The 18,077-nt window shown below is 43.7% G+C and overlaps 1 protein-coding gene across 1 annotated transcript in view; it reads left to right on the top strand.

Annotated features, from left to right (window-relative positions):
- The first annotated feature begins 425 nt into the window (after positions 1 to 425).
- Positions 426 to 18,077, top strand: part of LOC133752502 (cancer/testis antigen 55-like) — a 119,153-nt gene continuing 101,501 nt past the window's right edge. The window contains exons 1-2 of the mRNA XM_062183003.1: positions 426 to 630; positions 16,859 to 17,034. Coding sequence (XP_062038987.1) covers positions 426 to 630; positions 16,859 to 17,034 — 381 coding nt within the window. The remainder of the gene's footprint in view (positions 631 to 16,858; positions 17,035 to 18,077) is intronic.

Here is an 18,077-nt window from a genome sequence, read left to right as displayed (position 1 = left end):
CAGACACTGGGAAGGCACCCAGGCATGAGGAGTATGACAGTTCACAGCCACACTGTAGCAAGCAAACAGCTCGTTGACAGGATTGTTACACTGTTACAGTAGTGTAGAGTAGTGTGGAGTCATGAGCAAAGTTGTGTTCAGGGATTGAATAAGTGAGTTCAAATTCTACTTGGGGCCAACTTCCTGATTGGAACGGGAGGTCTAAATTGTTGGTCCCTGCCCAAGGGGCCAGAGGAGACTTCAGAGTGTGGTTCACCCCTCACCCTGCGTGTTAACACAGGGCAGTGCAGGAGCCGGGCAGAGCCTCTGAGATGATTATTCAGAGACCTATGCAGTGAATACATGTGCGGGTGGTGCACAGGAATAGCCCACGGCTGCTCCCTCTCAGTCCCGTTCCCCCCACCCTACCCAGGCCTGATCCATGGATGTTACAGTGGGGGAGGGGTGGTGGCAGTTGGGTCATTCCCAAGGTTCTGAGTTCCATCGTGAGTCATGATGACAGCGTTGCCGCCCAACCAGTCACGTCCTGCAACTCAGCAGAACAGATCGAGACCCGGAGAAGGGGATCTTCAGCTCTGCCTGCCCTGTCCTTGAGATTGTTCATTGAAAGACACCTGTGTGACCTGAGAGGTAAGAGATCCTGACAGACCCAGCTTACACAGTGTCTTCATGGGCCACTGCCACCCCAGTTTACCTGAGGAGGGACACTTCTGTGTGGTGATGGAGAGAGGGTAGGGGGCAGCCATTGGCTCACACAAGGCAGACCAGGCTCCTTACAGAAGTGAGCAGGGTGAGGGGCTTTAGAGGCTGGCACTGTCAGCTCCAATCCCATCTCTGCAGGACTTCAGGCAAGTCCTGTAATATGTCTTGTGGTCCAAACTGGCAAACACAAGGGACACTTTTCCTGAGCCTTGGCATATATCTGAAATCAAATACCGCCAGATGTCTTGGTGAGTGAGTCCTGCTCAGGTATCACAGTGGAAAACGTCCTGTGGATCACAGAGATGTCCTGTCCAGGAGGAAACCTAATAGGATGGGCACTGGACATAGATACCAGGTAGCAAGTTACACATCTCAGAGGTGAGAAGCTGAGCTTGACCTTTCCTGGAATGAGACTGGGAACTCATACAGGCCTCTGTACATATGTGTGTAGTGCAGGTGTGAAGCTCTTAGCACTGTTGTGTTCCTCAGCTTCCACCTCGGGTGTCCAGCTCAGAGGACTAAGGACAGAATGGGTGATGTGATGGCATGCTTCCTGCCCTGTCCTAATGCACAGTGGCCTTTGGTGCCCTTGATCTTTACTCTTCAACACCTTAAAGACATCCATCAGCTCTTTTTTTCATTTATTAAACTTTTATTTAATGAATATAAATTTCCAAAGTACAGCTTATGGGTTACAATGGCTTCCCCCCTCCCATAACTTCCCTCCCGCCCGCAACCCTCCCCTTTCCCGCTCCCTCTCCCCTTCCATTCACATCAAGATTCATTTTCAATTCTCTTTACCTAATATATACTAAGATATCCATCAGCTCTTACTTCATGGCATTAGTTCACTTCCTTTGAAATGTCTGTACTGGATTCTCTTTAACTGCGTTCTTGACAGAAGCAAGGAGTAAAGCAAAGTCCAGCTTCTACCACACTTGGAATAAAGGAGGCTTTGATCAAGGGGAAGGCAGTTTTCACATAGGGTGAGATTCCAACGGACAGATGTTCAATTGTTTCTTTGGTCAATCTAGATAAGTTGATAAGCACTCCACGTTTAGCATTTGAAACAGGAGCTGAAAAGGTGTCAATGCAACAGAGTAGGGATTCTGTCTTAGAAGAGAGAATGAGAGAAATGACAATGTTGGTATTGCAAATCACAGGATGCCCCAAAGAAAAAATGTTGGGACAGTACTGGTGGCAATGGTACATTCATTTGAGTCTTGTTTGTGCATCTCTGTGTTTGCTAAGGGGTGACAGTTAGTATACAGCTCCCAGGTCCACATGTTTGTCTCCCTTCCTCATGTCTTTTGGGATTTCTCAGTTGTGTTGTTTTGTGCAGGTTGCCGTTGCTATTGAGCAGTCATGGATAAAGGACAATCAGAGGCACACGCCAATGTGCCCCCTGTGAAAGCATCCGAGATGGAGCCCAAAAAACCAGTAAAACATCAGCAGACCTCCAACAACATACTCATTTACTTATTCAACAGACAGCTGGGGATACCTAGAAATGATGTGGATCTCTCCCAGTGGAAGTGGATGCTGATGTGAGCAACCCATTGGTGGAGTCGTCCGTGGAGCTAACATGTCTTCTGTCTCCCTGGAATGGCGAAAAATTTAAAGAAAATATTTGAGCAATAAAAGTCTCCCATGTTGCATGCGATGTGTGTTTGCCGACTGTCTCTTTGGCGTCTACACGACAAGGGATTCCCTCCACCCTAACATTCCATGCAGGAGCTCTCAGACTCAGGGGAAGGTTGCAATCACACCTCTCATTAGACCTCCTCCATCATTCATCTGATAAGAGGTCTCAGACTCCGGTGGAGGGTGCAATCAGACCTCCTCCATCATTCATCTGAGGAGGCAGTCAGAGGCACTACTGAGTCACGTAGGGACCCAAGATGTTTTCTTCTAGCCATTTGAATGGACACCCATGAGTCTCCTCTCCAACCTCACTGCTTGTCTTGAGGGATAGACATGCTTGAGGAGTAGTTCAAGAGCTAGAATGGGGTTTAGGGCATCGTTTATTATCGGGGCATTGTGTCCCCAGATTGCAAGAGAAAATGACTGCCCTGAATTGGAACCACAATGTTGTGGAACTTGTGCCATGAGAAACAAGTGTGATTCAGCCACAACTAATGGAACAGAACTCCAATGACCATATTGAATGCAGGACCCAGGTCATCAGGTGTGTTGTGAGGGTGTCCAATCCACAGGCTGTGTCTGATTGGGAGCTGCTTACCAGGGCAGGCTCCACTCTGGAATGTGTGAAGTGGGAATCATGCAGGGAGTTGGGAACTGAGGAGGGAAAGAGGGAATCAAAGGGAAGGAAGACAGTGCCAGGAGAGGAGCAAAGGAAATGGGCATATCTTATCTGGAGTCAGGTGGAATTGATCCCCTGAAAGCCTATACCGCAAGCACTGTACTGTCTGTAAGTGACAGGCACAATGTCACCCAAGTCGCCCTTCTCTCCGCTGCCTGCCATACCCCATTTTGTTTCCTCACAACTTGTGGACCATTTGCCTCACAACTTCTCTGTCTCTGCTCGAGTTCCAGCTAAGGGGCTATTTCTCTCCCTTCCCATGGCCTGAACCCTTCCAGTACTTTATTGTGCAGAACAATTTCACCCCTTTGTGTGCTCCTAACCCTCCTCTATATCTATCACCTTTGATGCCCAGGTTCAGATATGGCCTGGGCAAGCTATCCCTCATTCCACAGAGGATACAGGTGTGGACATGGGACAGAGAGGAGGAATCTGTGATGACACCTGTGTAAATGACCATGAACATACCTGCTGTTGTCACTCAGGGTCTCTGAAATAGAGAAAAGATGAAGCCATAGCAAAAACAGTGGGAGGCAGGACAAGAAGGACCCAGACTCTGAAAAGAAGCCACCTTCTGCACTTCATGGCCCTTAGTAAGGGGAGGAGATTAGACTGGAGCTTCCCGTGCTCAGACTTCATCTGGCGGGGCTCACCCAGACTGGTTGAGTCCACATTTTACAGGCAATTGCTGAACAATCAGCCTGGACAGCCACTGAGACACTGCACTTCTGCTAGTCTGAGTAGTAAGACTGTATGGGGACACTGACAAGTCTCCCATGTAGCCGACTGCCGCAAACCATGGATACCAACTGCATCACTATTCACACCCAGGTACTAGCCTTCCCTGGAGGACTGGGAGAAATTCACACAATAATAAAAACATTGTACCTCAGACTTGCAACCTGGTGGCTTGGGAGAGCAGATAGTGTTGCTAAGGGTGGGACAGAGAGGCTTCTGTTCATGTGCTACTGATGTGTCCCATTTCCAATAGGGGGTCTGATTCATCCCATGTCCTCAAGGGATTTGGCACCCACATCTCCACTTAAGGTCTGGATGTGTATCTCCAGAGTGAGACGCTCCTGGGATTAATCAGAGGATGAGTGGCTGGCAGAATAGGAACACTTCACGGAGAGACTTGGCTGTGATCTCCATAAAGATATTTCCCTGAGCAGACAGCAGTGGAGGGCATTGATCCACTGTGTGGAGGGACACCTGGATACAGTTCCTCTCTGGTGCATGGGTGCAGAATCCTCCATGCAGAAGCTCTGAACCCAGTGCAAAGGTTGTAACCACACATTGGGTCCACTTATGGTGCCCCATTCCTCTCTGGGTGATAGAGATTCCTGGCTAGATAGAAAGATACCAGAAGGCCCCTTCCACATCGTCTGGTGATGAGTCTCAGAGTTCCTGAGGAAAGCCTAGCAACTGGCTTCTGTGAAGGATGTTAATGTTGTATGCTATTCCCTGTAATCAAGGTTCTGCTGTGCTGTTGTAACTGATTCAACTGCTGAGAACTTTATGCATCTAGGGGGGAAAGTTTCATGTTTTCTGTTTTCTTTACTGAGTCTCAATTCACCTGATTAAGCAATCAAAAACATCCTTCATGAGATATTCTCCTTTTATAGCCTATATAAACCCCTAGACAATCAGACCCCAATGACTCTCTTCTTCAAGGTTCCCTATAGGCATGCAAGGAACTTTTTTTCTTTTACTTTTAAATAAACTACTTTTGCTTTACACACTCTTCCTTATTCATGCTCCTAATTCTTCATGGCCTTGAGACAAGAACCTGAGCAATTAACGGCAGACTAGTGCAACCTGGCCACCAAAAGCCTTGAGTAAAGACACACAGGAACCTCTGGAAAGGAAAGGAAGAAACCTATGTGACATATACTCCAGGAGCCCTCAGGGAAAGGGATAAAGGTGAAGCATACACAATGTAATCTTCATATGTTGTATCTGCCCCCTACTGCCCACCATGAACCTGACTGAGCACACTCCTTACTTTCCTACGTAACATGAGCTCCATGTTTGGTCACAGTTCAGGCTCTGCTGACTTTGTGATACATGTAGAACACCTCATAAGCATACATCTCAACCAATCAGGTGAACTTCCACTTTTGGAAATGCACAAACATCTGAGCCAGACAGTCGTGAGAAGCAGCTTGGTTAGCCCCTTGCTGAGAAATCCCTGTTGGCTGCTGGAGAACTTTTTTCTGCTGCTTTCAGTAAACCTCCTTGGCTCACTCTTGTCCATGTGTTTCATTGCTCATGATCACAAGATAAAGAACCAGCAAAGAAGAGAAACTGTAACAAGGAAGACTGCGATACACCTCAACAAATATGGCAGAGAGGAGAAGCTACAACACAATGAGAGAGGAGAGGCTGTAACATCCAGGACTGCAACATAAACAGCAGTAACACAGAGAGCTGCAACACGAAGAGCTATAACACAGGAGCTGTGCTGTCTCTAAAAATCCATCCAGTGAAAAGAAGAATCTGCCACACTTCCTGGGGAGAAAACACAGACCCAAGTGATTGAAGCCACAGACTCCTCCTGCTACTCTTGCAATACTGACACCAGAACTCCTGCAACAATATGCTGAGAAAAAAAAAGTTAAAAAAAGCACTTTCTAAACATAAACAATAGTTATCCAAACAATTACACTGCAAACAGGATTGGCAGGAATGAATAAGTGAAAGGGAGTGCAGCCATTTCCCTGGCACTCCTGGATATTTTCTCTTCATCCTATCTAATGACTTTCACTGCTGATTATCTGGTTATATCAGAAGCAATTATATTTAAATAAATTTACTTGGTGTTTTCCTTCTCCTGTTGACCCCTAATTTATACATACATCACTGGTGATTTTACTATTCTCAGTTTGTTCTATGACCCAGCCATCCAGTGGTGAGTCCTCCATGTCAGGTGCAGAGTTAGGGTCATTATCTACAGACTTGAGCAGTCCCTCCCTGGTTCACCTTACAAAGAGTGTTCTCCTTCTCTTCTGCCACAGTGAAGCTCCCAGTCTTGAACACAAGGAAGGAATTCTGGCCCTCATGGAACTGTTTTCTGTTAAGACCTTTTGGTTTCCTGCAGTAGGATTCACCATCCTTGGGACACAAAGGCACAAATGGGAGTTGTGGCAGCTGAGGTCCCCATACAATTCATCATCCCAGAGCAACCCCATGCCTTAGATACCTATAGATCAGGCCTTCATTGAACATGAGAGATGTGTGGGCAATGGATTTTAAAATTCTACATTGAATTATCCAATTTGGCAGGTGTGGAAGCGGTTTCTCTATGAGCAGGAAGTGGATTGTGTCAAGCTCAGTGAGGTGGCTTTCAGTTACAGCCACAATTCCACAAGCATCCTCCCTGTACTGGGTGAATCACTTCAGTATGTGGGCACATTAGCAGGGAGCTGGATTGAAAGTGGAGCAACTGGGACTCAAATTGCCATCCTTGCGGGATGCCAGCACTGCAGGCTATGGTTTTAACTCACTACACCATAGCACTGGCCCCAGGAGTTACACTGTCTATTTTTGTCTTAGTTTTTTTTTTTTTTTTGTAAAATTGCTGTACTGTTTAAATAAATTTATTTTTAGTTATTTTCCCACATGAGTGTTTTACTGATCACAGTGAATTAAAGCACAGTCAAGACGAGCTTTTCCAATGGCAAGAAACATTGAAACAGGTTAGAATTGTCAGCTCCATTATGTGGATCATTGAAGTCAATGTATTGGGGGCAGATTTAGGGGTTGCATACCAGAAATGGGGTTCTCCCTGTGTCACAGTAAAAAAGTTATTAGGTTACCAATCCTTCTTTATGAAGGAGTCTTTTTGACACCTCAGGAAGACTATAAAAACATGTAGCCCTGCACCCTATAACAATGTTACAGTGAACAACAGTGTGTAAATCACTGGGCTTCTAAGAGATTCCATCCCCCAGTGATGTTGTAGCAGCAGTATTAGTATCTATAAAAGCATACTATGACAGTCTCTCAATGGCACAATTCCCTACAGACCCCTTTCTCAGAGCACATCCCTGTTGACTAGTGACAGTGAGTGCAGGTGAATACTGTGAATGGTGGAGGAATCTCTTCATGCAAAAGGTGAGATTGTGGGAGAGAGGTTAGCATGGCTCTGAGGAATATTACTTCAACAGCCATGAGGACAAAAACTCGATGCAGAGAGCAGTTGGTGAATTCCTGGTCCTGTCTGAGACACATTTAATCCCATAGCCATTTCCTATAGTAATTGCCTGCTGGAGCCTCATTGCCAGAAAATTTTAAGGTATTTGTATCCTCTTGAGCTTTGTAGATATTAAAATGTATCCTCCATGGGAAAGATACATAATACTGCTGCATACTGCCCTGCCTGCAATTCTGCCTCATAGGGTAGTTGGACAAAGGTCTGTCCCTGGGATTTCATAGACATTTGGTCTATAGGGGTCAGTAACTCTCTTCCTGACATTCATTCCAGAAGGCCAATACAAAGTCCTTCCTCTCCTTGTCTCCTGAGCACCTGGGACTTGATTTATGCTGCACTTATTATCGTGTCTCCTGTTAAGTACCGAGATGTCTACTAGGCCATGAGTTACAGTCACCATCCCATGCATGGTCATATCCGCATCAGAGAACAGACACCTGGAGAGATTTGGAGGCAGCAGGGATCCTTCTCACATACAGTTTCAACTAACAGGAAAATTCATTAATTCATTGGTAAGATAAATGAATGACTGGAAGGGCAAATTGTGTGTTTCCAAAGGGGAAAAAAACAATTCCTACTTTCTACTTGTTTAATATTATGGTTAGTGATGAGTAAATCTTGTGCTTATAAAGCGTATTAAAATTATGTCTTCGCAAAATTAAAGAAAAAAAGAAAGAAGGAAGGAACAGGATCAAGGGAGGGAGAAGGGGGAAGATTGGAGTATGGTTATCTTCTTAGATATGTACCTATGAAATGCATGACATCTATTCTCTTTAATTTTTTAACTTTTATTTAATAAATATAAATTTCCAAAGTACAGCTTTTGGATTACAGTGGCTTTTTCCCCCCTGTAACTTCCCTCCCACCCACAACCCTCCCATCTCTCTCTCCATCTCCCATTCCATTCACATCAAGATTCATTTTCAATTCTCTTTATATACAGAAGATTAATTTAGTATATATTAAGTAAAGATTTCAACAGTTTGCACCCACACAGAAACACAAAGTGTAAAATACTGTTTGAGTACTAGTTATAGCATTAAATCAAGATGTACAGCACATTAAGGACAGAGATCCTACATGAGGAGTAAGTGCACAGTGACTCCTGTTGTTGACTTAACAAATTGAAACACTTGTTTATGGTGTCAGTAATCACCCTAGGCTCTAGTCATGAGTTGCCAGGGCTATGGAAGCCTTTAGAGTTCGCCAACTTTGATCTTATTCCGATAGGGTCATAGTCAAAGTGGAAGTTCTCTCCTCCCTTCAGAGAAAGGTACCTCCTTCTTTGATGGTCCGTTCTTTCCGCTGGGATCTCACAGAGATCTTTCATTTAGGTCATTTTTTTGACAGAGTGTCTTGGCTTCACATGCCTGAAATACTCTCATGGGCTTTTGAGCCAGATCTGAATGCCTTAAGGGCTGATTCTGAGGCCAGAGTGCTGTTTAAGACATCTGCCATTCTATGAGTCTGCTGTGTATCCCACTTCCCATGTTGGAATGTTCTCTCATTTTAATTCTATCAGTTAGTATTAGCAGACACTAGTCTTGTCTATGTGATCCCTCTGACTCTTAAGTCTATCATTATGATCAACTGTGAACTGAAATTGATAACTTGGACTAGTGAGATGGCATTGGTACATGCCACCTTGATGGGATTGAATTGGAATCCCCTGGCATGTATCTAATTCTACCATTTGGGGCAAGTCCGATTGAGTATGTCCCAAATTGTACATCTCCTCTCTCTCTTATTCTCACTCTTATATTTAACAAGGATCACTTTTCAGTTAAATTTAAACACCTTAGAATAATTGTGTGCTAATTACTGAGTTCAACCAATAGTATTAAGTAGAACAACAACAACAACAACAAAAATACTAAAATGGATAAATATTGAATTGTACATCAACAGTCAGGACAAGGGCTGATTAAGTCACTGTTTCTCAAAGTGTCCATTTCACTACAACAGGTTTCCTTTTTGGTGCTCAGTTAGTTGTCTCTGATCAGGGAGAACATATGATATTTGTCTCTTTGGGAATGGCTTGATTCACTCAGCATAATGTTTTCCAGATTCCTCCATTTTGTTGCAAATGACTGGATTTCATTGTTTCTGACTGCTGTATAGTATTCTATAGAGTACATGTCCCATAATTTCTTTATCTAGGCTACCGTTGATGGGCATTTAGATTGAATCCAGGTCTTAGCTATTGTGAATTGAGCTGCAATAAACATTAAGGTACAGACAGCTTTAGTGTTTGCCAATTTAATTTCCTTTGGGTAAATTCCAAGGAGTGGGATGGCTGGGTTGTATGGTAGGGTTATATTCAGGTTTCTGAGGAATCTCCAGACTGACTTCCATAGTGGCTTAACCAGTTTGCATTCCCACCAACAGTGGGTCAGTGTCCCTTTTTCCCTACATCCTCACCAGCATCTGTTGTTGGTAGATTTCTGAATGTGAGCCATTCTAACCAGGGTGAGGTGAAACCTCATTGTGGTTTTGATTTGCATTTCTCTGATTGCTAGTGATCTTGAACATTTTTTCATGTGTCTTTTGGCCATTTGGATTTGCTCTTTTGAAAAATGTCTATTGAGGTCCTTGGCCCATCTCTTAAGTGGGTTGTTTGTTTTGATGTTGTGGAGTTTCTTGATCTCTTTGTAGATTCTGGTTATTAATCCTTTATTGGTTGCATAGTTTGCAAATATTTTTTCCCATTCTACCGGTTGCCTCTTCACTTTCCTGACTGTTTCTTTTGCAGTACAGAAACTTCTCAATTTGATGTAATCCCAAATGTTAATTTTGGCTTTCACTGCCTGTGCTTCTGGGGTCTTTTCCAAGAAGTCTTTGCCAGTACCTATATATTGCAGGGTTTCTCCAATGTTCTCTAATAATTTGATGGTGTGGGTCGTAGATTTAGGTCTTTAATCCATGTTGAGTGGATTTTTGTGTAAGGTGAAAGGTAGGGGTTTTCTATGTCTTCCTGGCTCAATTTAGGTAGGTTGTATGTGTACAGGAATCTGTCCATTTCTGATAGATTTCCCTGTTTGCTGGCATACAAGTCCTTGTAGTAATTTCTGATGATTCCTTTTATTTCTGTGGTGTCTGTTGTTACGTTTCCTTTTTCATCTCGGATTTTATTGATTTGGGTCTTTTCTTTTTTTAGTTAGTTGGGCCAATGGGGTGTCAATTTTGTTTATGTTTTCAAAAAGCCAGCTCCAAGTTTGGCTGATTATTTGTAATTTTTTTGGATTCAATCCTGTTGATTTCTTCTCTGATTTTAATTATTTCTCTTCTCCTACTAGATTTGGGTCTGGTTTGCTGCAGATTTTCTAGATCCTTGAGATGCATTGAAATCTCATTTATTTGGTGCCTTTCCAATTTCTTGATGTAGGAATCTATTGCTATGAACTTTTCTCTTAACACTGCTTTTGCTGTATCCCATAGGTTTTGGTATGTTGTGCTGTTATTCTCATTTACTTCCAGAAAGTTTTTGATTTCTCTTTTGATTTCTTCTATGACTCATTGTTCATTCAGGATCATGTTGTTCAATCTCCATGTGTTTGCATATGCTCTAGGGATTCCTGAGTTGCTAATTTCCAACTTCATTCCTTTATGGTCTGAGAAGCTGCATTGTATGATTCTAATTCTTTTGAATTTGCTGAGACTTGCTTTATGGCCTAGTATGTGGTCAATCCTAGAGAAGGTTCCATGTACTGCTGAGAAGAATGTAAATGCTTTCTGTGTAGGATGAAAATTTCTGTAGATATCTGTTAGGTCCATTTGGGCTATAGTGTCATTTAAATCTACTGTTTCCTTGTTGATCTTCTGTCCTGTTGATCTATCTCTGAGAATGGAGTATTGAAGTCCCTAGTGTCATGGTGAAGATCTCTTTTGGTCATGTTTACTAGGGATTCTATGAGCTTCCTGTACTAGGATGTCTCTGTCATTCTCTAAACCCGGGAAGTTCTCTGCTAGTATCTCACTAAAAAGGCCTTCTAACCCTTTCTCTCGCTCCATACCTTCAGGAACTTCTAGAACCCGAATGTTGGGTTTTTTAATAGTAGCCTGTAGATTCCCGACAATATTTTTTAGATTTCTAATTTCCTCTTCTTTTCTTTGGTTTGACTGTATACTTTCCTGTTCTCTGTCTTCTAAGTCCAATATTCTCTCTTCTGCTTCACTGACTGTTTTTAAGGCTCTCTAATGTGTTTGTTATTTGATCTATTGAGTTCTTCATTTCATCTTGATTTCTCTTCACTATCACACTTTCCTGTGCTACTAGTTTCTGCATTTCAATGGCCTCGGCTTCTGTTGTACAGGCTTCCTCCCTCTGCACAGGTCAAGTCTGCTCTTACCACTTTGCCAATTGCATTCCCACAGAGCAGAAAAGGGAATGCACAAGGGCAAGACATAGTGAGTGTTAACTGTGTTCCACTGTTCCTAGAAGAATGATCCCAATAACTAAGAATGGGCAGCTGGGTTGAGGAGAGAAGAGGGAATAAAAAGGAATACTGACATAGTGTTCTTTGAGATATTTAAACACTCTCTTTGCCATTTGCTCTCTCTTTTCCTTGAAAGTGATTAAGTGGCAGGTAGGTGATGAGGATGTTGGGGAGTCAGCTGCTCCTAATTTGAAGGATGAGGTTCCCAGCAAAAGTCTTGCCCCTGGCTCAACAGTAGTACGTAGTTGTTGCTGAGGCTGCCAATTCCCATTCCTGTCTTGGCCTCCTCTTTTCCTTCCAAGGTGCCTGCTCCTTACTACCACTGTAGTTTTGAGCAAAGAGTGCAGCAGTGGACAGAAGGAGTCAGAAAAATTCTCCTAGGAATTAGCAAACATGAGCTCATGTGAGGTGGGGCCTGCATGAGCAGAGGGACAATACCAACCTCACATTTGGACAACTCAGGAAGATAAGGGAGGAATTGAAACCAGAAGAGCTCTGGGAAGCACTTATGCTTTAGAGCTAACATTTATGGTGAAGTAGAAGAAAGAGGTACAATATATTAACTTAAATAAGCCACGTACAGAAACACAAGTGCATGGCCAGCGCCACGGCTCACTAGGCTAATCCTCCGCCTGCGGTGCCGGAACCCCAGGTTCTAGTACTGGTTGGGGCACCGGTCTGTCCCAGTTGCTCCTCTTCCAGTCCAGCTCCCTGCTGTGGCTCAGGAAGGCAGTGGAGGATGGCCCAAGTCCTTGGGCCCTGCACCCCCATGGGAGACCAGGAGGAAGCACCTGGCTCCTGGCTTCGGATCAGCGCAGCGTGCCAGCCGTAGCGGCCATCTGGGGAGTGAACCAACAGAAGGAAGACCTTTCTCTCTGTCTCTCTCTCTGTCTAACTCTGCCTGTCAAAAAAAAAACACACAAGTGCAGCATTTTGTCACTTAAGTGGAATCAAAAACAAATTAACTCATAGAAGCACAGAGTTGAATGGTAGAATGGTTGTTAACTGAGAGTAGGGTGATTGGGAAATGGGGAGATATTGGTGAATCAGTACAAAGTGGCTGTTCAACAGAAAGAATACACAAGTGTTAACAATGATGCATGTATTAATTAGCTTGATTCACTCTCTCCACACTATATACACATGTCATAACATCATTGTGTAGCCCATAGTTAAATATGATTGTAATTTTCTGAGATTAATTAATTAGCTAATTCAATGTTAGCTGTGGTATTTCCATAGAAGTTTCTAATCACATTGAGCAAGTGCTTTTCTACTCCAAGTTTATCAAGTGTGTGTATGTGTGTTTAAATCATGAAGGGGGGGCCAGTGCTGTGGCACAGTATGTTGGTCCTCTGCCTGTGGCACTGGCATCCCATGTGGACTCCGATTCTGGTCCTGGCTGCTCCTCTTCCAATCCTGCTCTCTGCTATGGCCTGGGAAGGCAGTAGAGGATGGCCTGGGTGCTTGGGACCCTGCGCATGGGAGACCTGGAAGAAGCTCCTGGCTCCTGGCTTCAGGTCAGCACAGCTCTGGCCATTGCGGCCATTTGGGGAGTAAATCAACGGACAGAAGACCTTTCTCTCTGTCTCTCCCTCTTACAGTCTGTAACTCTACCTATCAAATGAATAAATAAAATCTTTTAAAAAATCATGAATGGATGCTGATTTACATCAAATGCCTTTTCTACATCAATTGAGAAAATCATGTGTTTTTCTGTATTATTGGCATTTATGTGATATATAGATGGATTTTTGTCTTTTGAATCATCCATTGAGGCCGATGCTTGGTCATGATGTATGGTACTTTTGAATCATCCACTGAGGCCTAGGATACTTGGTCATGGTGTATGATACTTTTAGTATGCTCTTGAATTTGGTTAGCTATAATCTTGTTGAGGATCTCTACATCTCAATTCACAGGGAATGTTGTTTTGTATTTTCTTGTCTTTTCTGCCATGTGTTTGTATTTCCTATCAGAGAATGAGTTAGAAATGGTTCTCTATTGTTCTATTTGGTGGGGGGGATTTGAAGAATATGTTGCATTTCTCCATTCAAGTTTTAGTGGAATCTGATGGGGAAGTATTTCCTTCTTCACTTTCACATAATTGGCAAGATTACTGAATAAAAATGAAAACATGGACTTTCCCAACATTTTATTTGGATGAAATCTGCTCAGATTGAATTCAATGAGTTATTTTCTTTGGTAAAACATATTTTAGTTAATTCAATAATCCCATGAAAGAATTTAACCTGTGACCCTATGGAACGTGGAGATAAGTTGTGTTTGAATATTACTGCATCCTGAAAATATTCATACAAGTTTTTCCAATTCATCCCTCAATAGTTTGTAACAAACCTTTAAGTGTTTCTCTCTTTTGTCAAACACCCTAGTTTCCTCTCCTTTATATATCCTGAGAATCCCTACTTTCCACATTTATCCTCTTGCTCTCTAGTTACTTACGTATATTTCATATAGTGAATACACAGTGTATTGTATTCTTATGCCCTTGCGGGCAGTCTGGGGTGGTGCTGTCATACACTATTAGCATCATCCTGTGACTTTCACTTGGCATCTCCACTTGCTCATGGATTATAAAAGGGATGAACATACATGTCTATCAGCAGAGGCCCCACATTGCCCTTTATTCTTTCTGGAGCACCAGGGGCCTCCTGGGGCCCACCTATGAGGCTGCTGTTGGAGTGTGCACCTCAGGGGACCACAATGTCTGCTGATTGGTGCTCCTATCCCTGTTGGCCTTCACAGGGACCACTATGGACTTGTTGTGAGTCACAAATCTCTGGGGCCCAACACAATACTCTGGAGGCCAGGGGAATCAGGAGGCATTCCCATGACCCTCACCCATGAAAGGAGCAAGGAGATCCATATGAGCTATGCTGGCACTGTCAGGCCATTCTCCTTGCCACTGTAAGACATGCTGGGAGCCCATGGACATACAGGGATCTGGATGAAAGGCTTCATCCAGCACAGAGGGGAATACAACAACCACTGCCAATTGCACCCTATGTGTCCACTGCCCTGTCCCAGCTGCAGGCAGCCAGCCCCTCCAGTGTAAGGGAGCCTGGAGAGTCCTGCTTCCAAGCAACAGCTAGCATGGACCCAAGCGAGCCTGCTATTAGTTCCTATTTGAGCCTAGAATTACAAACGACATAGGACCCTGAGGCCCAAAGGTACTGCTGGCGATGTAGCCAACCACTGAGACCTAGAAGCATGCAACTTCCTCAGGCCAGGTCCACCGAGTTTTGGGGTCAGCAATGCACCTCCACTATGTCATGTATTTACTCCTTATTACATTTATAGCCTCCCTATTCCTCTTCCAATGGAAATTAGCTACTCAGATTCAATTTTTGATTCACTGAATAAAGTCCAAACACCAAGATTGGTGTCTGCCTCAGTGTCAGTACTGAACAAATATCCACTGATGAAATGAAAGCAGTGAGTCAAGATGCTTAGCAAAATCAATCATTCAAATCATAATGGTAATCACTAAATGGTGGCATTGGTTATCAAACAATACTATGGTATCTATTCCGCTAAGGAGGCAGCTCTAGGATAAAAGACAAAATTTAGCATCCCTATAACATTACATACACACAGGAACTCACAACCCACCCACCCTGTACAGCTCTCACTGATCCCACACACTGAGGGCTGTCAATTTGCTGAGCACCAGGAATACAGATGAGAGGGCTGGATTTTTCGTTTGCACCATGTCCAAAACACAAGGCTGGTTCAAATAGGGAAGGCGCCAGAAGAATCTCCAAGCCTCCTGGTGGGAGCATGCACCCTGCCACCAATACATATTTCTGAAGCTTTTGAAATGGAACCGTTATCAGGATGAAAGAAGCCATAACGTTTCTTCTCACTGACTCCTATTGGATTCTGAAGTCTACTTGTCTGTATGCAGCAACCCCATTGGCTGCCTCATGTTAGGGGGTGGGCTGTACTAAATCTCGCGGTGAAGCAGTTCAACGTGAGCAGAGCACGAGAGCTGCTGGCGTGGCCACGCAATCCTTAAGGTGCTTCCGGCGCCATTTCGGAAGCTGCTTGGTGGCTGGGTCTCTTCCAACTGAGGCCGAAGAAAAGGAGTAAGGAAGGGATTTCTGAGGGTTGCTGTAATGGGTGGGAGAGAGACGGCCTTCTGCCACCTCTAATTTGTGTAGTGTTCTTGACTGGATGTGCTGTAGCCTGGACCATGCTCAGGAGGGTGAGACGTGTGGTAACCTTCTTCCGCCGCAAGAGGGACGGACTCAATGAGGGGCGACCAGCGTCTCCACAAGGTACCCACAAGGAACCTCTGTGTTTTGGCCCTCTCAACACTAGTCAGCTACCTGGGTGCTGGCACAGTCAAAAGTGCTCAGGACTTCGTCCTGTGCTTGTACCCACATGTGTGTGTTTGTATGTGTGTACGTGTGCAAGCATGTGTGTCTGTGTGTTCCTGTGGTGTTCCAGATGCTCCATGGCTGGAAAGATAGGCTGAACAGCAGCCAAGCTTCCATTTCATGTCCCTCCAATGTGAGAAAGGGATGACACACAAAATCCTGGGGTGCAAATCCCTTGCCTTTTCAAGTGTCTCCTGCTGCAGGTGCTTTTTTACTTGCCTAGAAATAAAACTCCCCCAATTGAGCATGAATTTGATTTTTCATCTCAAATGGACGAGTTTTTGCATTCAAAAACTCGTATATCTGATACTTTAGGAAACCACTTCTTTGTGAGGGTGACTCTTGGTATCAGTACCAGAAGGTTACATCTCAGGTGTGCTTCTACACAACAGCAAAATAATCCGGTGCAGCTTGGGGCCAGCAGTAAATCTTTGAGATAAATTGGGGACTTTTTCTGAGGAGGTGAAAAGGAAGCTGGAGATGCTCTTCCTGACTTTGCTAGGATGATAATAAGGCATATTATTAATAATAGTGGGAGCTTAAACACTACATATGTATCTCGCATGGTAACATTTACCTCCTTGAAGGCACTCACGGATCTTAAACTGTGCACATGTGTGTGAATTAGTAGCCAATCCTATTAAGCAGCTATTGTCATATTCCTCATTTAACATGAGAAGGTCCAAGAGAACATTACATAGATGGTCAGGGAAGGACTTCTTTGTACTGGATCTTTACATCTGAACCTAAAGTGATTTGACTTTCTTGACCTGTGTCATAGATGACAGAAATTTGGAAAATCGATGGGAAGTAGTGCCAAGTTCCTCTTATGGTGTAACAGATGAGTCCCTTCACTTCAATACTGATGAGGTGGGCAGGGTGATGCTGAGAGGTGGGCAGAAAAGTACTGCTGATAATGAAGAAAGTGAACCATCTGAGGAGTTAAAACCATTTCAAGTAAGACTGAATTTGTGAATAGTCTTCTATTCCAGTGTACTTTCCTCTTTGCTATTCTTGATTAATTTATTAACTAGAACATGACTTGCACTGGAAATATAGAGTCACAATTGAAGCATTGTTCCCAGAAATACAGCTTATTCCTTTCTAATATTTATAATGACTTCTGTATTGTGACAGGCATATTATTCAGCCTTCTTTATATTGCAGTGGTGATGAGACTTTTTTTCTGCCAGTAGACATTGGGATGTATATAACATCATCCCCAGGCCATAGAAAATAATAAAAAAAATTTAAAAAGTCCTGCTATAGAATTTCTGAATTTCCAGTCTCACCTGAAGTTGCCATGATGGGGCCAGGCCAAGTGATTTTATGAGATTTCTATGGACCATGGGCTGAGCCTTCCACGCTTCTGAAGGGTACAGCTAACAGTGATAATTATATGATACCTCTTTGTGCAAATATCAAAAACATTAGGAGCAGGGTAAATACTGAATTGTAGACAATATTTGTCCTTAGTAATAAAATTAGGGATTGTGAGGAATTTCTTTTTGCTCATCTCTTTTTGTATTTCTTCTATATTGGTCATGTATTACTTATGTGGTTAAGTAGTTTTAAATATTCAGTATTTCACTTCCACTTATCCAAACTATTTGTGTACTTCTCCATCAGAGTCTTAGTAAACCCCAATTTGACTTCTCTCTTTTTTTTAATAATTTTTTTGACAGGCAGAGTGGATAGTGAGAGACAGAGAGAAAGGTCTTCCTTTTTGCCGTTGGTTCACCCTCCAATGGCCGCTGCAGCCAGCGCATCGTGCTGATCCGAAGCCAGGAGCCAGGTGCTTCTCCTGGTCTCCCATGCAGGTGCAGGGCCCAAGGACTTGGGCCATCCTCCACTGCCTTCCCGGGCCATAGCAGAGAGCTGGCCTGGAAGAGGGGCAACCAGGATAGAATCCGGCACCCCAACTGGGACTAGAACCTAGTGTGCCAGCGCCGCAAGGCGGAGGATTAGCCTGTTAAGCCACGGCGCTGGCCTGACTTCTC

This window comes from Lepus europaeus, chromosome X, assembly GCF_033115175.1.
Source record: "Lepus europaeus isolate LE1 chromosome X, mLepTim1.pri, whole genome shotgun sequence".
Lineage (NCBI taxonomy): Eukaryota > Metazoa > Chordata > Mammalia > Lagomorpha > Leporidae > Lepus > Lepus europaeus.
Note: the sequence above shows the minus strand (reverse complement) of the source record. Positions and strands in the feature narration are given on the sequence as shown.